We start from the raw sequence: 27,986 nt of genomic DNA, 5'->3' as shown, positions 1-27,986 counted from the left end.
TTCCGCATGAGAATGCAATTTTGTACCCACTATGTATTTATATATTATATCTAAACTCTACTTATTTCTTTTGTGTTCTCTTTAATTAACACTCATTAGATGCATCTTCTCATTGAACTCTTGATATAGGTTACAAAATGCTAATAATAGCGTAAACAAAAAAGGCAAAGTTGTCTTAATTAAGATGTCTAAAATGGAACAGAATAATCAAGCAAAAAAGAAAGCCTAAATGACCATAAACTAGAACTAGCTAAATTTAGCTAGAGACTAAAAACTTAAAAATATTAAAAATATTCTAATAGTCAGCAGCTTAGATTTCAAAAACCGAAAAAATTTGAAAAATGTTGCATAATGTTTTCAGTGATCAATATAATGTTGGCTGTGAAAATTATATGAATTTACAAAAAATCATATTGCAGATTTAAAAAACCTGTAGGCTTCAATTTTCACATTTATAATCATAAAGTTCAAGTATACAAATCAATTTAATATGATTTTTTTCATATTGTAAGTTTAAACAATCTACAAGCTTGAATTTTCATTGTTATAATTGTGAAAATCCAAGCTTGTAAATAATTTAATAGAAAGTTGGTTGTGGAGATTATATGAATTTTTTAGTTTTGTTTGTATTACAAACTCAAATGACCTATTGGCTTGAAGTTCCACTGAAACAGTTGTGACAATACAAGCATGCAAGTCATTTAAATGAAACTCCATTCATATTGCAAGTTTTATTAACCTGCAAGCTCACAGGTCAATTAATTGACAATTATTTGTATTGCAAGTTTAAACAGTGAGATTTCAACAATTTCAGACACCACCATAGAAAGGAATCAAAGGATATTAAGTTGTGAATGATAAATTCACAACCTGCAGGTCATGAACTTGCAAAAAAAAATACAAATGGCATTGTCAAATGCATTCCCAATTTAGGAAAAAGTAGTGATGAAACCTGTAAATTCATGTCCCAAATCGAATTCCCAAATCACCAGCCATGTGCCTAAAATACTTTAACAGTTAATTGTTTTACAAGCAAAAAGACGAAGCAATTTGGGCAAGTTTTTCCCCAAAAATCTCCAATTTTGTAGGTGAATTTGCCAGCAAGTTTTACGGCAAATAACCCACTAGGCTTCCTGACTTTTGGTATGTACACAGAATAATAAGAATTGAAATAAATATAAAATAATATTAAACAAACAGGAAAAGATCATTTTTCTTTTTAAATAGGCTATACTGCTTAGGTATCTGTCACTGCTGTTATAAACATTTTAAGAAAACAACATTTTCTTGCTTCGTACTGCTAAAACTTTTGTTTTCCTTTGTTATAATTTTTACAGTTCTTCATACTTTACACATCATTTTTCCTATGGAGCTAAGTTAATAGGTTTTAGAGGAACCCGAGACAAACCCAATCCAATCCAATCTGGGCTCTAATCCCAGTTTGGGTCTGCCCCCAAATGGTTCACCCATTGAATGTATCTGAATTTCAAGGAGATTCTGCTTGAGACGCAAGAAAGTTTAATTAAAAAATGTTTTAAAATAATAAATAATCCTAACTTATACTAGCATCCTTTTGACACTACTTCAGTGTAAATTACAATGATAGAAGAAAAGGGTATTGTTACTTAGGTAAATGGCATGTGTATTATTGCTATAGGCATATACCAATACACCTTTAAAATGTGCTTCAGACTCTCAAGCAAGGGGAACAGGCTTAGTTGGGGGTTCGATAATACAATATCACCATTATTAATAATAGATCCTAATGAAACCCAAACGGATCACAGGAGACAGAATTCAAGGCTATTGCTTAGTGAAATTTTGTTTGGTTAAAGAATAATGTTAAGGTCCAATTATTATGTGTCCTTATTAAATGTTGCATAGCAGTCTTTAGGAGTTTATATACAATAAGATTTTATCATTGTTATAGAAAATGTCTGTTTTTCATAATACCCCTAGCAATATTGTCTTATTATTAGTGAAAAAAATTAGTATATTGTCTTCATTTTGCATATTAGATAACTCGGCATCACTGACCTACTAAATTTATAAACAAAGCACATACAAGAACATAACTGCTGGTTTGATCAACATTACTATTGATGTGAGTTTCATTCCACTACAACATACAGAATCAAATACTCAATGTTTCAAAATGAAACACCAACTACTCAATCCTCTCTTAAATAAAGTAATCTCTCATGCTAAGCTTGCAAAGCAAGATCGTGAAATGACTTCAAGGTTCCTTCAATTTGTGGATACTAGCTCACTGAAATAATGTGATTTGTTGGTGATCGCTTAGGGGACTTGTGCAATTCAGTCAACAGATATCAACTCTTTGCACTTCTGAAGATTTGGGTTCGCAATGTGCAAAGAAAACACAGTTTTGATTTTCCAACTTCACTTCAACTTAAGCTTAAACTTGCTAACTTCAACTACTTCTACTCCTAACTATGAATGCAACGAAACATTAATGAACTTTGATTCTGCCATATGTATCTTAATCAATGAACCCACCCACCTAGTGCAAGCTTCTAAGGAATATTGTAATATCCTAAATGGATATTTGCCGGTTTTATCTCAAAATACTTTTCTAAACATACACAGATGAAGATGCAACGTAAGCCAACAATATAAACCAGTAGATTCTCATAAAATACCTCTAAATATGTTATTGCATTATACATCAGCAATACAATAACTAGCATTCAAAAATCTAATCTTAAACACAGTTTTACAGTTAGATTGGAATACTGAGAAATGAGCCTGTAAGCACACATTAGACACTTGGTGTGACGTCTCCACGGATAATGGGTTTGCATCCACTGTCTACCGGCACGAGAGTTTACATCCTCAAGATGGATAAAAGCTGAAGCTTTCCAAAAGGCTCTCCAAGAGAGAAAACTCAACTCTGAACCATAACCAAGCATGCTCAAATGAATCAAGCTTTCCTCTTTTATGCTCAAAATAGTGACCCTTTAGTTCCTTTTTCTTGTACTTTCGTCATTTCCTTCTTTGTCACCTTTAACTCAATAATTTTAATTCAACCCATTTTATAACATTTCATCAAGCTCCCTTAAGCCAAAATTAATATTTTATGAATTTGCCTTTAGAATTCTTGATGTCCCAATTAGGAAACATGACATGTCCTCCCTCCTCAAGATTGCTTGCCCTCAAGCAATCTCGAGTCCATAATCCAATTCCAAGGTCCCATCTCCATCTGTAAGGCACTCCATAGCTCGAACCAGTAGCTATATAATCAAGATATGCCAAATTAAGGAACCAAATATAAGGATGCAACCAATCCACCACTATGATCCTTGGATCCCAAATAGAGACCTATGCGATGTCCCTAATATCACCCACTAACTCCTGTAATACTTGTGCCCATGAAGAGGATAATATCTGCCAAATTACTTCATAAACCATAGCAGCCTACTAGAAATCGTGGAGTAATCCAATAGTAGGTGTCACAAGAGTAAACATCGCAAAAGTGAGTGACTCATAAAGCCGTCATGTCTCGCCTCCCTCAATTATGTAAGGACATGCATCACACCAACTATCCAAATTCTCATATTCACCATGCCAAGATTGATGAAGGTCATCAGTGAAACTCAACCAAGCTATACTGCTAACTCTGTCATTACTTGGGTTTGAAAGAAAACAATTCCAACATCCATTGTCCATAAGGAGATACAAACCACTAAAGGAACCGGCAACCTCATAACTAGAACCAACCTCTGTAAGACCCCTATGGATGTGCTAACTCTACAAGTAATCCAGTTGGTGGCAACTAACACCATAATCACCCTATAAACCTATATCCGCATGACGCCCCTGTGACATATAAGTAATCGACTCAAATACATATCACTATAGTGAAAAACTAGTTGGTGCCCCTGTAAGTTATCTCCCATCACCACTTGATTCAAATACTTCCAGCCTCTAATGCCATCTTGCGAAGCTAGCAGACCTTCATCCCACAATGGATGATACAATCTCTGAGTTAACCCACACCTGCGGCTCATCGAATTCTCCACATGTGGATCAAACGAACAGTGACGAGTAGTCATCACTGTATAGTCACAATGCATATAACCTCAACCTTCATCAATGGCTTATCATTAAGTACAATATACCAACTGGAAGTGGATGAATCCAGCTTCATCTAATCAGCCCTTGCACTATCATCACTGACCACCTCCTCAATGGTCATATCTGAATGTTGGGCAGAATTAGAGTATGTCAAATCTAATTTCTGATTTAACTCGGCAATCTAATTTTCAGCTTCATGAAATGCCACTAAAGTAGACTCAGGGGTGTATTTGGCATTCATAAGGTCATATGTACATATGTCTATTTCAGCTTCCTTCTTCCTCAATGCTTCTGAGTAAATCTGTGCAAGGTCAAAGAGATGATCACGATCTAAAAGGTGTAGGTAATCTGATTTCATTGCTTCTTTAATTACCTGCAAATGTGAGAACTCTTGGAGTCTTTTTTCTCTTCTCTCTAATTGTTCCCTCCAAAAGTGGTTTTCAACCATCTCAAAAATGTTATCAAAATATGACAGTTGCAATAATCTTAAGTTCTATTACCTTCATTTGACTCTCCAAATATGGTGAACTAGTTGGTGTATGAGATAAGTCAAATGTGTATGAGGTGAGAGAAAGTGTTTTAGCATACATATTTGTATCATCGATTGCCATCATTTATACTCAATTGTGAAAAAGAATTAGGGGCAGCATCGTATTCATAAATGCATCACAAGGAGAATCCATACCAAATGTAGAGACCCGCAAGTCTGAATCAAAATCAACATCAACACTCACAAAAGATATTGAGTCCTTATCATTGGTTAATTGAACAATCTCCTCCAAAGTTTTATCAACATGCTTATCAAGAGCACTAGTGTCTCCAGCCCCACAAGAGACCTCTACCTCCATGCTACCAATCAATAACCCTGTACCATGTTTAACATCTCCTCCATGATCATGAGAAGGTGTGGTAGTTGGTTGGTCTTCTTTCTCAAGATCATCAACCGGCTGATTATTGTCTTTCTTATACAAATATCTGCACTTATCTTTCGTAAGGAAATTCTGGGCCAATGCATAATATTTCGTTCTTGCCATATCAGTCTTATTTTGCAGCTTTGGGTGAAAGTCAACATAATCGACGAAGGGTAATTCTTTCTGAACCTGTGGAGGGAATTTGTTGTACTCATCATATATGTTCATTATTTCAGTCCTCGTATTGAGTTGGAAATTTGGGCCAACTGTTGTTGCAATTTAACAATGTCTTTCTTTAATTTTTCGTAGCCATGTATTTTCCCCATTTATAACAACCCAAATAAGGTTTGGTTGCAATTTTGTTGACTCTAACTGAAATGAAACATACCAGATATTACAGCAGTTTATATTAAACTGACCAATTATTAGGATTCATTCCAAAACAATTATCTACCCTTTCAAAAAAGTGTTTGATATCTTGGAGTTCAAAATATTATAAGGATATACCTTTGCCTGTTCCCTTCTATCAGTCTGTAATCCAGTACACCTGACTTGTGTTCAGTATGTGTCGTGTGTCATACAACTGGCTAGCAGGTAAATCACCACCAGATAAACACCAGTTCTTATTAAACTTAATCAATTTTTTAACATAGGGATACGAGATTTCAAACTACTGTTTAAATATTGATGTTTTTCTTCCCCTTTGAAATGGAAACGACCACTAAACTCAGCTCCAATAACTTTAATATTGAATACTGTTCTATTTAAATTCTGGAAACAAATATTCAATACCTGAGATAACACCAGCACGATGAAACAGTAATTCTTGATCAACACCCTGATCTGGTTCAAAACATAAGATTTGGAATGCTTCAATCACTGATTCTTAGCTGTACCATGATCGACCAACAAGCATAGTACACATGACCTGGTTGTAAGATTTATTGCCTATGGAATGGCTTATGCAACATCCCACTCCAGCAATTGCACGCACAGCTACCCCTTGTCCCAGTGGTACTGCTATGAGCTCCAGTGTTCTCCAGGAATACCACGAGCTGATTCACATTGCCTTCGACTTCCTTTGCCCCGCTGCCACTTTCTATCCCTTACCAATCGACAACACCAACAAGACTATATTCTTCAACCCAACTTCACACAAGGAGTACATACACGGTAATCTGGAAATTGCAGACAACAGCAGATACCTTCACCAAATGGACAGCTTCACTTGAATACAGGAATGGTTAAACATATCGTTCTACACCAACATTGGGAAAGCTAGCATTTTCACCAACACAAGAAGCTGTGCCATTAAACAAGTTCACCTCTGTCGTTTTCTAAATATAAGACCTGTTAAGCATACAGTAATGTTGACACAGGGAATCCCACCAGTTCCAGTCGTTTCAAGGAAATTTTGTTTTGAAACCAGCCACCACACTGTAACGGCACAAAATCTGACAATATATTCACCACCCAGAGTAATTCAGTGACTGTCACCAATAAGAGACGGTGAATAGAAAACCAATTTCTCTATCCTCATTCATGACAGTTTAATATTTCATATTCCCAATATCATTCCACAACTGTCATCTACAGCTGGGAGAGATTATGAAATGACACTCCTAATTTTTCAGTTGCATCATACACCAAACGTGCAGAGCAGTTACTGAATAAATATTATTCACAATATTGTAGAATAATTATCCACTGTTGTAGCCTCCAGAATTGTCGTTTTATTTTCCCACTGACTTTTACGACATGAAAAGATTTGATGACCTTAGCTTTTGAATTCTCTGCTCCCTGTTACAACGCTTAACAAGTTCCTATGTCTTACACAATATCTCTCAGCTATCTGTTGTTTTGAGAAACATCCAGTCATGTTGGCAAAGCTCAGCATCACAAATTACTTCAAAGTCAATGCAGAAGAACAAATCCTGCAAGACCATACCCAATTTCTCATCATCTCCACTCTGCATTATGTGAGATGTCTCTTAGGAACTCTGTTCCCACAGACTATGTAATGTCCCCTTTTTGGACATTAGTTTTAAAACCCTCTCTCTATAGATCTTTTCATTTATTTTCTCCCATATCCTTTTTCAATCTTTGATATTCGATATTTATATATGTTTTCCAAAGAGTCACATCCTTCCAATAATGATTATTATATTAATAATATTGTTATATTAATAAGGTTTGTTATATTATTTTAATAATAATATAATTATATTAATAATGATATAATTATATTAATTAATAAGGTTAGTTATATTAATGTCATAAAGCATATTATTAATATATCAAGTATATATTATTATATTATAATACATTTAGCATTTTTATATCAAAATATATTTTAATCATAATAGTATTATGTATTATATCATATTAGTATTACTATAATATGATATATAGTATAATATTACTTTATAAAATATTATCATTTTAATATTATTATTAATATTACTTTATATATAATACTTATTTATTATTTAAATTATATATCAGAATGGGGACATCACAGTCCTCCCCTCTCGAATCTGCTTGCCCTCAAGCAAAATCTTTCATACACAAACAAAACATATTTACATTCAAAAGACAAGAGATATTTATGAAATATTAATGAAAACACAGAGCATACACGAAGTAGACACGATGCAGACAGATGAAGACACGGAGCAAAAACGATGCAAACACATCATACATTATTTTTCACAATGAAGTAGAGCAAAGAGAATAATTTATAAAATATAATTCCCAGTATGCTTTTTGATCATAGATCCTGCAACACAAACAATTATTAGCATGTACATGTATATAATAGCTCCAAAGAAAAGTTCAGTCATGATAAATTAGTTCTAAACCAATATCCTACCAAGCCCAAGAGCAGAACTTTGGCCCTCTTGGCCTTGATGGCAGCCACTGACATCCATCAAGGTTGTCTACTTGGAGGATTCTCAACTGAATAGAGTTGACATGATGTCAAGTCTTAATCAATCTAAGCCCAGGAGCGGAACTTTAGCCCTCCTGGCCTTGATGGCAGCCATTGACATGCATCAAGGTGGTCTACTTAGATGGTAATCTTATTCTTCCTACCTAAGCCCAAGAGCAGAACTTTGGCCCTCTTGGCCTTGATCGCAGCCAGTGACATCCATCAAGGTGGTCTACTTAGGAGGTAATCTTATTCTTCCTACCTAAGCCCAAGAGCGGAACTTTGGCCCTCTTGGCCTTGATGGCAGCCAGTGACATCCATCAAGGTGGTCTACTTAGGAGGTAATTTGATTCACTAATTATTATAATTCATTTTATTACATACATATATGTATTCTACTAAAATTGCAGCTCATCTAGCTCTTGTTGGTCCTTCATACTTTCATTACATTCTTGATTATATTTAGATCTCTTATTTACTTTGCCCTTTGCTTCCTCATCAAGTGTAGCATCCATTCTTCGAACTTGGCTTCTTTTTCCACTTTGAAACTCATTCACAAACGTATTCATTTCTTATATCCTTGTATTATGTGTGGGGACGGGTATCCACGTCACCACGCACGCTGCTGCCGTACCCAGTGAGAATTAATGTGAAACCCGACGAAGATTGTAGGAGCTCCAGCACTGGCTCTTCTCGTTCCACATTTTCCTTAAAACTGTTTCCGCCTTCATATATTCCCCATAAAATCTCATAACTGTGATGATGTTATCTCTACCTTCGATACTCAGCAATGGCTTATCGTTCTTGTGATGCTGCATCCACAAATTCATCTGAAGCTGCATATATCCTTGAACATCTTTTAATCTTTTTCCATGTGATTTGCATTGAAGACTACTGTGAACAATCACTTCCAGTACAAAGACTTTGAATAATTCGTAATAGGTTTCTCATTTTAGAATCTGAATTCAAAGACTTCAATTTCCCTTACACTCAAAAGGAATATCAGCCACAAGTGGAGCAACCGCTACTATACCTCCTAGCCTGCTCATGCTTAATACTTGAGTATAGACAAAATACACCATCTAGGGTACAGTTCTTTTTCAGTATGATTTGTATGGATGACATTGGGTCATCAATTTTTTGGGCACATATTGGTGCTGTACTACAATTTGTATCATGTTTCTGAGAGCAATAAAACGTAATAGGATGATTATAAGACAACAGGCTAAATGCCTAAATGATTCATCCATGTGAATTGAACTATTAACTACCCTTAGATTGTCATGTCCGTAGTTTCATTTCATGAGGATTGTTACATGTTTGTACTTAGATAGAATATTAAATCTGTCTGAAAGCTCATAAAAGGAAACCCACAAAAAATAAAGCACACTAGAGGAAGTTAAATAGCCACATGATATTTGTCCATAAACATAATGGGTTGCATATTATATTATCTTCTACTCGGTATTGTTGCATTAAGGGTGTGATTATATATTTATATATCTCTCAATCTTATTTAGAGGATCATGACTTATTTATAATGTAGGGTTGAGCAGTGTCGTGTCGTCCCTTTGTCTTGATATAATTCATTCCTTCTTATACCATATTTCTTCTATTGGTACCTCCATGGTGTAGGGATGATACTATTTTTAGTTCTTTATCTCTCCTATTATAATGCATTGTATGTCCTTTTAATTTTGGGCGATCCTTCTCCGATTGAATTCTTATATCTTCAGACATGCTATTGTGTTCTCCTTATCACTATCCTATTGCGAATAATCAGGGCTTCCTCTCTTACGAATGTAATCCAATATAATTTCTTCCTCTTTTACCAATGTAATGATTTGGGTCTGGTCTTTCTCCCGAACTCCATTTCAAATTTTCTGCATATAATATATTTGATATAATATCACATGTAGGGCAGTTAAACGTGTGATTTCCTTATACTCTATTGGATTCTTTGTTTTAGATTCTATATTCTCCTATTTTATCGATGACTATCATCCTTTTCCCTCATTAATTTGTCTATTGTGAGAATTTGTAGAATAATGGTTTCATAGAATTTTATTGTCACATTCCAAACACTTCCGTTCAATTACTCTTTTGTTAACTGGGCTATTAGATTCATCGCCGCGTTTAAACTTTAACTGTGGTATGATTCCAGATGATCCCTGTAATCTTATAATATTTTTCTCTATAATTTGTTACTGTTCAGTGATGTATCTTTTTTTCTTGTATAATCTCTCTGACTCTATGAATAATTTCTATAATTTGATGCAATATAATACTTTTTTTTTCACAGGATGGCAGAATCATTGCTCTGATACCACTTGTAATGTCCCCTTTTTGGACATTAGTTTTAAAACCCTCTCTCTATAGATCTTTTCATTTATTTTCTCCCATATCCTTTTTCACTCTTTGATATTCGATATTTATATATGTTTTCCAAAGAGTCACGTCCTTCCAATAATGATTATTATATTAATAATATTCTTATATTAATGAGGTTTGTTATATTATTTTAATAATAATATAATTATATTAATAATGATATAATTATATTAATTAATAAGGTTAGTTATATTAATGTCATAAAGCATATTATTAATATATCAAGTATATATTATTATATTATAATAGATTTAGCATTTTTATATCAAAATATATTTTAATCATAATAGTATTATGTATTATATCATATTAGTATTACTATAATATGATATTTAGTATAATATTACTTTATAAAATATTATCATTTTAATATTATTATTAATATTACTTTATATATAATACTTATTTATTATTTAAATTATATATCAGAGTGGGGACATCCCAAACTATGAGGTAGTGTGTCGTCGAAGTATCAGCTTTTGCTCAAGACGTGTACTTCTACAAGTTTTTCCTACTAAAACATCTGTTTCCCGCCAATACTACTTCCTTCATCGGGATGGGCCAGAATTACTAGCGTTTGATACCAATAAGAAATGTCTTTCAACCCCGAAGGCAATAGTGATTTGTTCATTCGTCGGCTTCTCTGTAAGTCAACCGTCTTTGTGCCACAGGTTGCAATCTAAGATTACAGTTACCTATTCCCAGTTGTTCTCTATTAACAGAGAGGCTAGCACTTTAACTTCCTTCGATTTGCATGTTCTCGTGACGCCCAGCTACCACAATAGGTGTTATTGTTTCGCTGAGTATGCAGGCCCTACATACTAATAATCATTGTTTGTAGTCTTCGTCCTGAGTTTGTTCAATGATAGGATCCTTGTCTATCTCCTTCCTCCCCGAGAACCTTGACTCCATTGTTACCACTAGTCATTGGACTCAACGACATTTTGAATGCACATTAAATGTCTTCAATAGTCTGGCATAGAAATTATTAAATCCATAAATGAAGCAATGAATTGATAAATGGTTGCTATAACCAAGATGAGTTTCTAGGAGTACAAAATTTCAAAGCCTTCCATTAATAATCAACTGCAATATTATCTCTTCAGAATTCCAAGATGTAATTGTCCAACAAAGGAAATTCTCACTCAAGTTTTACCCACTTTCCCACCAGACAAATACAATTTCATATGAACTCACAATAATAATATAATATTTAATTTAACTCAAATTTAAATATTTCATTGATCTCCAATGTAAAGGTAAAACTCTTTAAGATATCTTATTTCTGCAAATTTGTTTTTGATAACAGACATGGCTTAAATGAGATAAATAATCCTGAATCTGTAGCTTCGTTTCTTGCGGGACCCTGACTATATACCCAACACGATGGTAGGTTTGAAGCTCTGATACCACTGTATCCCAAATGGATATTTGCCCAATTTTATCTCAAAATCATTGTCAGAACATAAACAGAAGAAGATGCAATGTAAACCAACAATATAAACCAGTAGATTCTCATAAAATTCCTCAGAATTGTAAAGTTTCTGCAAATTCTAAATGATTAGATCTAAAATAATACCTTTAATATTCTTGCTGCTTTGATCTTCTTTATTGTCTGACCTTGAAATGAGATGACAATATTAATAGTTCTTCTTAAATACATATTTATTACGGCAGGTATCAATTTGAGGCAGTGTTGTTTATAGGAGCAGACTTAGTGTTCAATTGTGTGTCCTTTAACTACAACTTCACCCCCCTTATATACCATAACCAAAGGGCATGTCCCTTAAAGGGACATGATCCTATCTAGGTTGGCCCAAAACACCTTCTCATTATCGGTGCCTAGAAAGGATAAGTTAATGTTAACTAACATAACTAATCTAGTTAATGTTAAAGCTAACAAACAGTCATTACCAAGGATTGCCAATTATGCCTAACAAAAGGTGCAAGGTATTAATAACCAATAAAACGGTATTCCATAAGAAGAGGAGGATTGTGTGATCTGCACATTCAGAACAGTATGAGGATCCAAGTTACAGTTTTAACACTCCCTCTTAACTTGATAATCATGCTGAGAGATAACATATCTAGCATCATCAATTACAATGAATAAGCATAGAATGATACTCTATATCTATCTGAATATTTTGAGCATGTGGTACCATTGAACACATGATACTACGTCATATTACCAAACCTATGATATGACATATCACTGATACTAGTAATAATAGTATTGCAAAGAACACAATATATAGGATAAATTCGGAGAATAATTAAATTCTTCATTTATCCAAGTTGTAACTCATAGGTACTAGTATTCCTATATCACGACATGATCCTGAGTTAAGATCTACCAGAACAAAGGATAAACTCTGGAGAATAATAAAAATTCTTCCTTTATCCAAATTGTGACTTATAACAATGTCTACATCACAATGTGATCTTGAACTCCTCTAGATCTTATAGTAGAACTCTATTGTTTAGCACATTCTCTAAGAGATCATCATCTCTCATAATGTCGTTCATACAAGTGTTCATTATCTCAGAGATAATCACCCCTAAAATAATGAATACAAATGGTGGAGCCCATAATAGTCAATAGTTTGACAATAAAATTATTTTATTAATAATTTTAAGAATACAAATAAAATACAATTTAACCATACCAAGTCTTTTCCTTAAGTGATCTATCTTCACTCGAGAGAGAGGTTTGATGAGAATATCTGCTATTTGATCTACAGTGCAAATGTATTCTAATTTTACAATATTCATGACTACCATATCTCTTACATAATGATAAGGAATTTCGATATGCTTGGACCTGTCGTGGAAAACTGGATTCACAAAAAGCTTGGTGGAACTCTAATTATTACAATGAATAATCGTAGGATTCATGGCTTGACCAAATAATCCCACAAGTATCTTTCTAAGCTAAACTGCTTCCCGAGAGGCCATCGTTGCTGCAATTTATTCGGCTTTTGTGGAACTCTGTGCTACTGAAGACTATTTTTTGCATATCCATGATATCATTGTTGATCCTAACTGAAATAACATCCTGTAGTACTTTTTCTATCCTTAACGCTTCCATGTAAATCTAAGTCAACTTTCTCATATTTGAGCCCAAGGTTAAGAGTGTCTTGTAAGTATCTCATAATATGTTTGACTGCAACTAGGTGAATCTCCTTTAGCTCACACATAAACTCACTTAAGGCATTAACAACATAGCAAATATCAGGTCTTTTACTTACCAAATACATAAGAGACCCAATCATCTATCTCTAGAGAGTAGAATCTATGGAGGGTGATTCTGTTGCTACTTCTTTTAAGTTTATGTAGATTAGTCTCCATTGGAGAAGACATAGACTTGCAATCCACATTCCAAATCTCTTTAAGATATCTAATGTATACTTCCCTTGATTAAGTTGATTAAGTATAATGTTGTCAGAAAATTCTGCCGTACTTACAATCCTAGGAAGTAATAAAGGAGTCCCAAATCTTTCATCTCGAATTCTCTGATTAGATCTTTCTTGCATTGATCTATGAGATGATCATCACCTGTTATTAGTCAATCATCAACATACAGTATCAAAATTACCATATCATCTTCATCCCTTTTATAATATAGAGTTGGATCACCTTCATTTTTGGAGAATCCTAAGCCGGTGAGATACTTATCAATTCTTTCATACCAAGCCCTTGGAGCTTGTTTAAGCCCATAGAGAACTTTCTTTAGCCTGTAAACAAAAACTTTAAGATCATGAGTTTCAAATCCTTCAGGTTGCTCCAAATATACCTCTTCTATAATCTTTCCATTCAAAAATGTTGTTTTTACATCCATCTAATGTACTTTCCATCCCTTTGATGCTACAATAGCTAAGACTGCTCTTATAGAGGTGTATCTCGCAACAGGAGCAAAGGTTTCTTCATAATCAATCCCTCTTTCTAAGAGAATCCTCTGGCTACAAATCTAGCTTTAAATTTTTCAATGCTACCACCAATAGCATGCTTTATTTTAAATATCCACTTGGAAGAAACAACAAATTTTCCTTCAGCTCTAAGAACAATTTCCCAAACATCATTCTTCATAACAAATTGGTATTCTTCCATCATAGCACCCTTCCAAGCTATATGTTTAATAGCATCTGAAACGTTGGTTGGTTCTGATTTAGACAAATCATTCATGTTTGTTGTATAACTAGAAAATCTTTTGAGCATTTTACTTTCTCTAATTGTTCTGGATGGTGCAGTGAAGTCTTGTGCTTCCTCTACTGTCTTAATGGCCCAAAGTGGTCTTTTCTTAGAACTTTGAGTCTCTTCAAGATTGAGATTTTGAATTTCATCTTCAATTTCTTCAATTTCTTCAATGTTCTCCCTCTGAGACTCAAATTCAGTATTTCTTTCAGAACTAGGTAAGGGAGAGGGATCTTCAAAACTTAGGGCTCTTTTGAATGCTGAATCTTCTTCAAAAATTACATCACTACTAAGTTCAATATTTTTCTAACCAGGTATGAAAATCCTATATGCTTTAGATGTTTCACTATACCCTACAAAAATACCTTTCCTCTCGGAGGGTTCTAACTTAGTTCTCTTTTCTTTTGGAAAATGTATATATAGCGGGCACCCAAAAATCCTAAGATGACTTATATTCAATGTTCTCCCTCTGAGACTCAGATTCAGTAGTTCTTTCAAAACTAGGTAAGGGAGAGGGATCTTCAAAACTTAGGGCTCTTTTGAATGCTAAATCTTCTTCAAAAATTACATCGCTACCAAGTTCAATATTTTTCTGACCAGGTATGAAAATCCTATATGCTTTAAATGTTTCACTATACCCTACAAATATACCTCTCCTCCCAGAGGGTTCTAACTTAGTTCTCTTTTCTTTTGGAACATGTATATATACCGGGCACCCAAAAATCCTAAGATGACTTATATTGAGTTTAATCTTACTAAAGACTTCTTCAGGAGTTTTATCTCTAAGGTAGGAGTGAGGAGTTCTATTTTGAATATAAACTGTAGTACAAGAGGCTTCTACCCAAAGATAATATTCTAGATTTTGATCAAATATCATAGCTCTAGCAACTTCCATAATTGTTCTATTCTTCCTTTTTGCTACCACGTTTTGTTGCGGGTTATAAGGAACAATATACTCCCTCTTAATTTCTATTTCTTTACAAAACTCTTTAAACAAATCTGAGGTATATTCCCCTCCATTATCAGTCCTAAGAGTTTTAATTTTATGTCCTGATAAGTTTTTAGAAACTTTACAAGAATATGATATTGCATTATACATCAGCAATACAATAACTAGCATTCAAAATTCCAATCTTAAACACAGTTTTACAATCAAATAGGAATACTAAGAAAAAAAAATTGTAAGCACACATGAGACACCTAGTGTGACGTCTCCACAGACAATGGCTTTGCGTCCACTGTTTATCGGCACAAGGGTTTGCATTCTCAAGTTGCATGAAAGCTGAAGCTTTCCAAGAGGCTCTCCAAGAAAGAAACTAAAATCTGAATCATAAACCAAGCATTCTCAAATGAATGAAACATTCCTCTTTTATGCTCAAAATGGTGACCCTTTAGTTCCCTTTTTTGTCCTTTCGTCTTTTCCTTCTTTGTCACCTTTAACTCGCTTAAGAATGTGAATTTGACCCATTTTATAACTTTTCGTTAAGCTCCATTAAGCCAAAATTAATATTTTATGAATTTGACTTTAGAATTCTCAATGACCAAAAAAGGGGACATTACAAATATAAAAACGGTTTTCACAACAATATATCTTTTTCAACCCCATCAAATGGATGCAAATTAAAGATTGAATATCAATTGAAGGTAAGTGCCTTCATCAGCTCACCACACAAGGCACACTTACCATTAGCAAGAGGTTAATGGCCCAGATTTGTCGAGACAATTAAGTAAACATCCATAACTACTTTTATTTGACTAAACTACTTAACATGAAAAGAAATATACTCCATGCAACACTCCAAAGCAATAAAAAGTAATCCAACATGAAGAACCAACAATGAATTATCAACCAAATTCATAGCATCGTAGCAACAGTTTGATCAAGTCTCTCTCTTAGCTAGTGTACTCTAATCTTCTAGCTCATCTCCTCTAATCTAATCTAATATATTACAAATGAGAAGGCATCGACCTTTTATAGTTACTCCATTACAATAAAGGGCCAAGATCAATCCTAGATCAAGGGCTCGAATTTCTCCCTAAATCTTTAATTAGGATTGCCAAAACTGCAACCAATTACATGAGAACGCCAATTATCCTCATGAAATATGAAGCGATAGACTCCCCTTTATTCATCTTGATGTTGAAGAGGTTGTTTTTTAGTGTGAGAATTCTGCTGGTATTGTCTGCATCTCTTCAAGTGCTTTGAACATTTCATGTGTTGTGTCTAGTTTTGTAATGACAAGTAGATGATCCTTAACACCATCCACAAGTAATTTCATAAGCCTTAGTATTATCTTTTTCCCATCTACTCAATTCATCACCCCCCCTTGGGTGGCTGGTCTGATTTTTCAATAAACTGTTTTAGATCATGCTCTTTCAAGATTGACATTATTCGCAATTTCCATGCTGCAAAATTTGAGTCACCTTCGAGTCTGCCCTCTAGTCTCATACCATTCACCATTTTGGCAGGCTGTAGGGATTAAGAATATTTTAGTGCACTGGATAAATAAATCTGATCAGAATCGTCTCTTAGACCTGGTCTGATACCATGTTAAGTTTTATCAAATTTATCTAATGTTCAAACTGAAATTTATCTTCAAAATTTATGTTATGTAGGAGATGATTTCCACAGCTAGTCAAATTGTGATGTGAATATCAGGATTTAACTGTGTGATTTTTGAGTCAAACTCGATGACCCATGTTTCATGAGTAGTGATTCAACATGAATCCATCTCTCATGAGAATAAATGGAACACTTAGCACTCATTGGATCTAGGTGATGCTCACAGGGGTGAAGCACCCCTGTGAGCATCACCTAGATCCAATGAGTGCTAAGTGTTCCATTTATTCTCATGAGAGATGGATTCATGTTGAATCACTACTCATGAAACATGGGTCATCGAGTTTGACTCAAAAATCACACAGTTAAATCCTGATATTCACATCACAATTTATGTTATATTAAGATGTATAACAATGCTTATATAATCAGATTCTTTTGTTATTTTGAAGTAGTTATTTTATTCTAATTCAATCTGCACTTATTAGCAATTTTTGGCAAAGCATATAATAAACGGTGCCAAGATTTTCAGTTTCTCCTGTGCTTTATCCGCTCTGGAAGACATGTGCATTTGGTGTTTGATGGTGATGATAAAACGCAGGTTGACTTTATTATATAGGTAACGTGGAGCCACGTCCCATTGGATCGTGACTCTCCATATCACCTCCACCTTAATAAACACAACCAAAAACGACAATTATATTGCTGTCGACTTTGAATGTCAATTAGTATGAACAGTCAGTCATTTAACTATTGTTTGTTATTTGTTATTATACAGTACATATGAATTGGGATATATTCCCATAGGCTAAATGGAGTTGTTTAGGGACTCAAGTGTCCAGTGGAAAGCTGTAGCAGGTGATTTCAATGTGTACCAGTAGAGTTTCTATTTTTAGGACAAGGCTATTCTTAGTGTCATTTTGGGCAATTGGCCTGAGCCTCTAATCTTGTCTTATCTTGGACAATTTTGGGCAATTGGCTTCAATCTATTATATTTTCTTCTCTTGGACAATCTTGGGCAATCGGCCTAAGTGTCACTTTGGGCAATCGGCAATTTTGGGCAGTAGGGCAATTTTTCCAATCCCATAGGCCCTTGGTGGTCTTTCGTTGGACATTAATAAACTTATCTTATCTATCTCCTTTCAGTTCAGAGTGAAGTGGTTTTGAAATCACTGTCTTAGTGAGTTCTAAGATTGGGTGAATTATATTTTGTTAATTTCCCTTAAATAGTTTATAATATTTTATTTATTTCACTTAAGTGGTTTTTCGTAAAGTGACTCTATATTGTAACCTAAGGGACTTTAATAGTGTTCATGCTATGTCACCTATTGCTATGCCTAGGGAAGGGACCCAACTTAAGTTGTTTTTGAAAAGCAAGTTTTGACCTCATAAGGTGACACCAAAGCAAGGTGAAGACTTAGAAAATTTAAAAGTCTATTTTATGAGCTCTAAAGGGGACACCAATTAGACGAATTATTAAATTGTTCTAAAAGATAATGACACAGAGATGAGATACAATAGTGAAGAGTGTTTCCCTAATTCTTTCCTCCACTTTATAAATATGAGTTCCAAGCTTTCATTTGCAAGTGCTGATTTGAGAACTTAACAAGATGTTGCTGGAATGAGCTCTGGGAGTTCTTTTGCTGTTTGAGGACAAAAGCTCTCTTCAGTGTTGTCGTTCAGGAGGTCAAAAATCCACCCTAGCTATTTGATGTTATAAGACTCAGTTTTTTATGATTTTGGCTTGCAGATGGCATAATGAGTTTGTGAAAAAATGAAGCTTTTTGAGGTTTTCTGATGTGGGTTTTGAATTTTTGGTGTGGTGCATGCTTTTTGAGTGTCATTTGAGTTTCACAATTTGTGGAAGTTTTCCAGTGTGCTGGTCTTCATTGTCAGAACTTCAGAAAAAATATACTTTGCTCATAACTCTTGGAGGAAGACTTTTTGCCTTCTGGGCATTGTTTCAAACTTCTTTCCTAGCCTGGGCAACTCACTGTGTTATGCCATTTGCTATGTTTACTGGAGAAATGAATTCCAATGCAAAATCACCCCTTAGCCTGGAAACATCGTCCTTTACTAGCACATGGGAGTCTGTGAGGAACATCTATCATTTAGGTGTCACCCTATCATACCCACATTCACTCGTTCACTCATCAGCAAAAATAAGTAAAGGAAGATGTAATAGTTCAGACATATCGGCAGTAAGAAAGAAATATTAAAAGGGAGAAGACCCGATATCATCAGACTATCAAGCTGGGTATGAATATTATTTATTATGTATATCGATTATTCAATGATCTCCATGCTTTAGTCTTGCTTGGACTTCGAATATTATAGAAAAATATAAACTATGCTAATTGATATTATACTTACACTTCTTGTAATTGTTGAAGATTATAGCTCTGATAGAGATCTTTACCTCTGATATTGGTAGAGAAAAGATATATTCAGCTGTATCTTTCTTATAATCAAGTGAGTGCAAACTGGCATTCAAGGTGTGCCAAGTCTGTCAACCTAAATAACTGACATTTTATCATATAGAGAGGCATGCAATATGCAAAGAGACAAGCGTTTGGAAATATGAAAATACTCGCATTTTGAAAATGAAGAGACTTTCGGGTATGATATGAAGAGTCTCTCAATTCAATATATGTATGATTGCTTTGTGTGATTAGCATTATATTCAGTTGAATGCATTGTACTTGGACATTTATTATTTTAATAAAAGAGGTATTCGCTGGTGTGGTTAGGTTTTTCCCCACAAGTTGGAGGACTTTCCCAGGATAAATTGTTGTGTTTTTATGTGCCCTTTTTTGTTCTTTTTGTTTATTGACGTGTATCTATATTTCTAGCCAAAGCATTAACATGGTATGAGAGCCAGGTTAGATAACAACAGATAAGGAAGTTTTGCTTGTTCTTTAGTTTATCTGTTGCAGATTGCATTGACTATCTTTGTAGGCAACATGTTAAGTGTTAAAGATGTAGCAGCAATAGAAATCTTTTGTTCATACCTGTACTAGCTGCTGTCATGAATTCTGTTATATCCAATTAATTGGTTCATATTTTATCTTGCTCGTTTTGGTGTCATGGTTCGTCTAGCAGAAGTATTCTTCATATGTTTATAAATCTTTGAAGACTTTCTCCTTTTGTTATCGCGAATTTCTGAGTGTGCCAGCATTTTATCTGGGATGTTTGGTTTTCTTTTCACCACTGATAATTATATGCAATAATTTTATACTTTGAGGTCTTCATCCTTCATGGCGTCGGAATAAGCTGATTATAGTTGTTTTGATGGTCATTTTATAGAAATGGCGGTGGACATTTTGAACATGTCAATTATGTAAAAGACCTTTGGTTCGTTGTTCTTAGTCTTTTCATCTTTGACTCTCTTCAACGATTTTACTCCTGAAGATAGTCATTCTGTTTAAGAGCAGATGATACAGACTTGGATTAGGAGGTGGTCAAGTCTTATTGTAGCAAAGTTTTATTATATACAGCAGTTTCTCTATGTTCTATGCAGGTTATCTGTAAGTGTTAAGTTTTTATAGCAGTGATTTGTGTCTTCAGCATGACTATACTCTGCAATTCTGATATCACTTATATCTTCCTTATTACTGGAGTCTGAGAGTTCTGATTTTATCCTTCTTCAAGTCATAGCATAATGTTCATATCCTCTGTTGTTACTCGTTCAGTTAGTTGTTCATGCTTATATATTATGTGCTCCTATATTATGGCATCATGTTCGAAGGCTTAAAGACTTTCAGAATGTACCGTCACATTTCTATGAAATTCGTATGCTTCTGCTGAGTTGGTATCATCTATGGTGGTTGTGTTATCTGCAATACTCGCATGCATCTGTGCGTTCGCATTTTCTATGGTACTCCTCTTTGTGTTATTCGTTTTCATCTACCGCCATCTCATTATATTTCTTGTTTTTTATCTCAATTGGCCTGCAGTAAATCCTCTTGGCATCCAAGTGATTCCTCCATGCTGGCAGTCTGCCTACAGTTTTTATTGTGCAGTCATCAGTGGAGGTTTTGAAGGCATAGTCAGTTACAGAAAAGACTCTCTTCGTGATCCATTGACTTATCATTTTCATATGCCATTGTTTATTCATTTTCAAATGGTGGTATGTTTTATTGATGGCAAGTAACAATTATAGTACAGTGACAGTGTGTGAGTTTCATCACTTGAAGCCAAACGTATTATCATTTTTTAGCAGCTATTTTATTCTATAAACATTCTGTAAGGTGAATTCCTTTCACATGATATATGTGGCTCTCCATGACTCTGACAAAGTTCAAACCTTTTCCCAAATATTGCACCAAATTTTCGACAAACTTAGCGGTGGCTACAAGGATTTTGTGCTTCCAATTGGTATTCAATGTTGTCGATTAACAGCTGAGAGAGCTTCTGCAAAAAAGGATTTGAGTGAACTAGAGGAGGCATGCCTCAGATTTTGTCAAGAGATTAGAAAATGCATGGATAAATGTTGAGCACAGTCATCTTATACAAGCTACACATGCCTTCCAAGAGAGATTTTGTCAAGAGATTGGAAAATGCATGGATAAATGTTGAGCACAGTCATCTTATACAAGCTACACATGCCCTCCAAGAGTTACAGATAGCATTAAGAGTATTATCACGTGGACCAAAGACAAATTCATGACCTCTGCAGATTTATTTCAACCCAAAGCTTTCACTCTTCACAAAATTGAGTGGCCTTCCAGTTTTTCAAAGGTTTTCTTATTATTTCTTTTTTCCCAACTCATTCTATGAACATGGAGATTTTTCACATTTTAGAATTTTGCGCAGGTTACTTTTTTCAAGGAGAGTAAAAGTTATTTTTCTTCATGAAGTGTCCAGGACTTTTGCTGTCATTTGGTATCCAACTTACATCTTTTGTCATGTCTTAAAGAATCCAATACAAGAATGGGGCAGCGAAGCTTTGGGATGTAGACCCTGAATGTGCCAACTTGGATGCAATCATTGAGGATCTTACTAGACTCACTACAGCTTATGATGATGATTACATCCCGACACATGATGCATCTAGTGCAAGTGGATTTGCTTTGGGTTTAAATGATCCTAAACATGTAAAAGCCAAAGATGAAGATGATTTTTTTGATAATCCTTATGATTCTGATTGATGAATCATGAATTACATTTTGTAATTATAATGATTTTTTTAATTTTCATTGCAAACATGAACATAGACATTAATTATATATATTACTTGTGTTTTTTATTTATAAATATATATATACACCCAAACCCCCCTCCCCCCAAAAACCAAAAAAAATCATGTACCCACATAGCAGGTTCTCATACCTGCATTTGCATCCGAATTTGAACCCGTAACTTAGCCTGAAAATATAGTGTTTAGAAAATTGGGACATTTCAAGGACATGAAGAAAGGGACAAAAAAATCACTTGCACTCCTACTCACACCCACGCTGCCATCACCCTCACCAACAAATGGGGACATCTCCAAGACGCCTTACACAAACAATACTCAACTCTGGGATCTACCCTCTATTGGGGTGCCCCAATACCCCCAAGAAGGCTTGAGTGCTCCTAGAAGTCCTTGACCATCTCAAAGATGCCAAAAGTCCACTTGGTCCAGGCAACAACAAAGTACATTTATAAACAAGAAGTACCTCCTCATCACAATGATTTTGTTTGTATCAACGCTTGTACAGACACAATGTGATGACGTGTAGAAATGTTTTGGGTTCCAAACTTAAAAGAAAGAAGGAATATTTATTTGGTGTTGGAGGCAAAAAAAAAATCTAGACTATTAAAACAATTGTTACTGCTTTTGTTTACTGAGATGCAAGCTCTCTTATCTTACCTTTAGGAAGTTGGTAATCAAATATTTCTCAATTTGTACACCGCTGACACCTTGGGGTAGAGAATGGAGGAAGCAGTGCGGGTAGGATGGTCTTCGATGTTATCAAGTTTTTAAATGTTGACTTTTCTGCTGACTACTGTAAGGAGTTTTTGTAAAATATTCGAGAATTGCCAATATTCATGTCTTCAACTACACAGGATCAGATTCTCCAGCTTTGCTATTAGCTCTCTGAAAACTAAATAATTTCTCATGAACAATGAGGATTTGGACTGAAGAAAAAATTGTAATAACATAATGAAAAATGCTATGCACCATTAAGACCAATGTAGTCTCAGAGGATTTAGTTTGGCTTGGTTGCTGCCCCCCCAATATCAATGGGAGCTCTGCTTCCAGACCCTGCAAAGGTCACTGTCCCTCAACATTGCTGGATAATATTCCTCCATGCCCCAACAAGGGGTGCTTCCTCGAAATCTTTGAACTGACATACAAACATATATATAAGAGCATCAACCAACAGAAACTCTTCTATTATACTGATATAGCTCCTTTTGAACAACCGCACTTGAAACAACCTACGGAAGGCTAGGAGCCGCAACTTGTAAATAAACTTATTTAGAAACCATCTTCACACTAGAAGCCCCTTTACATTAAATTTCCTTTGTAATTTGAACTTGGGTTGCCACAATGATACCTCGATATTTTAACAAATTAATCTCAACCCTTGGATCTGAACTGGTTTTGAACAGTGAAGAATAAAACTTGTTTTGGAGTAATGTGTCCATGTTTTATGCATGTATTTGCACTGCCGGCCATCGTCTCGAAACCCCTCCTCCAGCTAACATTCCAAAACTCCACAAAGCAATACAAAAAATTCAAATTCTGGTTCACAGATTTAACTTAGTGATCTTTTGGTATCTATACAAACTATATGGTTGGTAATGAGTCCATAAATGATTACTCCTTAAGCTCTTTCTATGTATTGAACCAACATGTACATTGATTGTCAGAAAATTGGGGAAGGTAACATACCGTGAACTGTTGTTATATTTGACCTGGGGACAGTTTCCCGGAAATTTTGAACCTCCTTAAATGTTACATGTTAGAGAACCTGTCACATTTTGCTTGAAAGCACATCCTAGGATTAACAGATTTTAATCGCGTTCTGAAACTAAATGAACGGGCAGGCAAGTGAGCTTTAAACAAAATATTAAAAATAAATGGAATGAGTGCCACACTTCATCAACACGATCCCGCCATTTAATTATTCAATTATATCTACATGGTCACTTCCAAAATATACTTCAATAGATTTTATATATATATATATATATATGTGTGTGTGTGTATATATATATATATATATATATACTCATCTCTCTCAGCAAAACACATACATTTCAGTGCATTCTATTGATTTCTAAGAGAAAATGACAATGAACCGGAAAAAAGGAGCACCATACCATTTTGCAGCCTCTGTTAAAAGCTTGTACTTTCCGTATCTGGAGCATTCAATATAAAAACAACGACGCCTAAGCATTTAAAGTAAATTCAAGTAATGAGCTTAAAAATGTGATCAGCTAATATTTGTTCATGTCGTGCTTACTTGCGCTTCCATTCAATCTGATCTTTACAGCGCCCGCAAACTCCTGTGATATCCGAATAGGGGCGAAACTTCCCTCCAACTTCCTGCACATAATCGCCACTTAGCCACTATTGACCCTTCAACTTTTCCGATGCTAGATAAGACACAAATTATTTTACCGTTTCATTCTTCTTATTCGCCGCATCCCACTTCCATGCAAACCTAAATCAATATTCCATCAATATTATAGCTTGAAAACATGAAAACTGAAACACGAGAATAAAATAGCAGAATTTACTTGTTCTGGTGCTTGGGAGGCCCTTTCCGAGTAGACATTACTCTTAAGTAATTCAACTCAATTCGCTCCTGAATACTGATCACTGCATTGCACTGATGACCCTTTAGCGCAATATATTAGTTCCTGCCGACGGCAGGGTAAGGATAATTACGCATCGATCAGTTGCAAATAACTTTTTCATCCGACCCAATAGCAGGCAAAGATTTTTTTTTCTTATAAACAAATTTGTAATGTTGATACATTTATCTATCATTTTAAAATATGAAAAAGCTAATTATCTTTATTGGGATTGGTTGAGAGTAAAAATAGTAACGAGTAAAATTAATTTTCAATGTATTAATTACAACTTTATCTTTTTCACATTTGTGACAAATGGATTAACTTTTTAAAAAACAATCATTTTTATCTTCCACCTCACAAATGAATTCCACCTCACAAATGAACTCTAATCAATATTAATTATCACTATCTACAAATATAAATATAGAGCTAAATGTTATATCTTTGCATTTGAATTTCTAATTTTTAAAAAATTTTGATTTTTTTAATAAAAGTACTTAAATTATTACTATTATTTTAATTTTAGAAAAATAAATTAAACAATATTATTTTTTAATTATATTTTATAATAGTATTTTTAATATGTATAATTGATAAGTGTTACAATTTAAAAATTATATCATTTATTATTTTTTATTTAAACAATTTATCATTTAATTTAGATATATTTAAAGCTTAAATATACATTTCAATATTAAATTAATAATTATATTTTATATTAAAAAAAATACTAAAGGAAATAACCAAAAAAAAAGTTCAATTCTAAAAGATATATAAATTATTATTAAGTTTTTATAAATTCTGTATTAAAATTAAATATTTATATTCTGTTTCTTATTTATCACATTATAACATCAAATTTATATGTATTACATCTATTTATTATTTATAAATGTATATATTAAATTATATAGATATTATTTCATAATTAAAAATTACTTTATTTTATGGAAAAATATGAGCCATTCTATCAGATCACAAGTGCATTTTTAGGCAAAAGTTAATACCTTATTCTCACTCACCTCCACCTCTACAACCAGTATGCATTAGGCAGGAACTACAACGCATTGCATCTCTTGTTTTAGTTGTATTCAACCTCAAAAATACCATGCAATTCTAAAAGGGAAAGCAAATTGTTATGGGTCCGATAGGGTTTTTCGTAGATTTTTCCATGCTCTCATAAGTGTTAATGTCTATGAGCGTGACGGTATTTAGAAGTAAAAACGTCAAGATAAAAAGAACCCTACAGGCATTTATATAATTCATTGTAATATGATTCTATATAATTAGAGATTAAAAAAAAAATTATATTAGTTAAAAATATCAAAAAATGATAATTTATAAGTAAATTATTTTTCAAGTACGATAAAAGAGGTCTCTAACTTTAAATAAATAATTAAAATTTATAAGGAAACATGAGGACAAAAAGTAAATATCTAATAAATCATTGATTTTCTTTCTCAATACTCCATCCGGAATAGAAAGAAATATTTGTAATACAATGATACAAAAAAGGAACTTTTCCCTGTAAATCTCTTGTCATTTAATTGGAAAAAGGTACTAGAGAAAGTAAAACATAGAATCTTATATCTGAAAAAATAGATTAAAAAAATAGAAAGTTGAAAAGGGAAATGGCTAACTAAAGCTTGAAGAATAATTGTGATTAAAATGGTTTTATTTGTCATTCCAACACACTAGATGTCATGTATCATGTATTCCACTTCCTAAGTGAGTAAAAAGAAACTTAAACAACAAGTTAAGGAAGTTCTTCTGGCAAGGCAATAAAGATTAAAAAGAAACAAACATTGATCAAATGGGAAAGTATATGCAGACCTAAAGAATATGGAGGTTTGGGCATAAAGAACAGGTGCTGACAAAATGAAGCTCTAGGAACAAACTTATTTGGAGGATGCATCAAGAACGCAATAGCAAATGGGCAAAAAAAATATTTCACACATATTTGAATAGATTGTATCATTTATCTTTATTTTGAACTAGAAACCTACCTAACGGATCAAGAACTTAGAATTTCATGATGCAATGTCGTCCCCTTATATCCAATTATCTTACTTGGGACATTGGCCAAGGTGAGGATGTTCTATTTTGGGAAGATTCATAGGATGGGCTACCTCCACCTGATAGCCTTAACTTGCCTACTAATATTAAAAATACATTAATAAATTTATGGGCATGTCATGTTAGCAATTACAAAAAAATTATTAATGATGACCAACAAGGAGGCTAGAAGTGGATTTGATTGAAGAAACAAATCTATCAACTTAGGAAAAGCAAATTTTTTTTAAAAAAAATCTTGAAAATGGGCAAGTTAATCACAAAGTTGTGAGGGATAAATTAATATGGGGTGCCTTAAAGAGAGGGAAATATAGTGTCAAAAGAGGATATGAGATTATAATTAGCTCTCATCAATGAGAAAAGATAGATATTCCCCTCAATCTCTGTTGGGACGCAACATGTCTTCCCAAGGCAAGTATCTTTCTTTGGGCAGTCTTACAAAAGGGAATCCTTATGGCTATTAGGTTTACTAAGATGAGCTTTGAGGGGCCCTTGGGATGTTCTTTATATGGAAATGAATCTAAGATGACTAAGCATTTATTGTTCTATGCCCCTTTGCTAGAAAATGTTGGGAATGGTTATGTCAAAAGCTAATTGGTCATCAATCTTTCCTGTCAACTTTAGGAATTTTCTCAATAGTTGGCCCAAACATGAGAATTTGAGGGTCTTTAGTAATTTATGGAAAATTTCTCCATCCATACTTCTATAAGAAATATAAAAGGAGAGGAATAGAAGAATTTCTACTAATACAAGTTTGGATTTAACCTCTTTTCCCAATAAAGTGGAAACATGTATTGTAGATGTAGAATATAATAATCTCATAAATTCTCATAAGAAGAAGGTTATTTCTCTAAGTGGGATGTAAATGCGCAAAAAATGGTTTAAGCTTACTAAGTCACCTTTGATCTACTCAAAAGAAGATAATCAAGCCATGGTAGATTGTAAATGGGAACCTTAGTCAGTAGGTTGGGCAAAACTTAATTTTTATGGGGTCTCAAGAGACAATCTAGGGTCTGGCAGATTAGGATGTATTATACAT

General features: G+C 34.0%; 1 protein-coding gene across 1 annotated transcript in view; it reads right to left on the bottom strand.

Annotated features, from left to right (window-relative positions):
• Nucleotides 1–25,002, bottom strand: part of LOC149534891 (small acidic-like protein) — a 54,647-nt gene extending 29,645 nt beyond the window's left edge. Inside the window, exons 1-4 of the mRNA XM_089803738.1 lie at nucleotides 24,815–25,002; nucleotides 24,696–24,738; nucleotides 24,538–24,620; nucleotides 24,395–24,433 (exon numbers count right to left, since the gene is read on the bottom strand). Coding sequence (XP_089659864.1) covers nucleotides 24,395–24,433; nucleotides 24,538–24,620; nucleotides 24,696–24,738; nucleotides 24,815–24,852 — 203 coding nt within the window. The 5' untranslated portion in view covers nucleotides 24,853–25,002. The remainder of the gene's footprint in view (nucleotides 1–24,394; nucleotides 24,434–24,537; nucleotides 24,621–24,695; nucleotides 24,739–24,814) is intronic.
• Nucleotides 25,003–27,986: the final 2,984 nt, after the last annotated feature.

The sequence above is a fragment of the Cupressus sempervirens genome, chromosome 10 (genome assembly GCF_028749045.1).
Source record: "Cupressus sempervirens isolate cs-2001-9-10 chromosome 10, ASM2874904v1, whole genome shotgun sequence".
In the NCBI taxonomy this organism is placed as follows: Eukaryota; Viridiplantae; Streptophyta; class Pinopsida; order Cupressales; family Cupressaceae; genus Cupressus; species Cupressus sempervirens.
The sequence above is the reverse complement of the archived record's forward strand: the minus strand, read 5'-3'. Positions and strand labels throughout refer to the sequence as shown.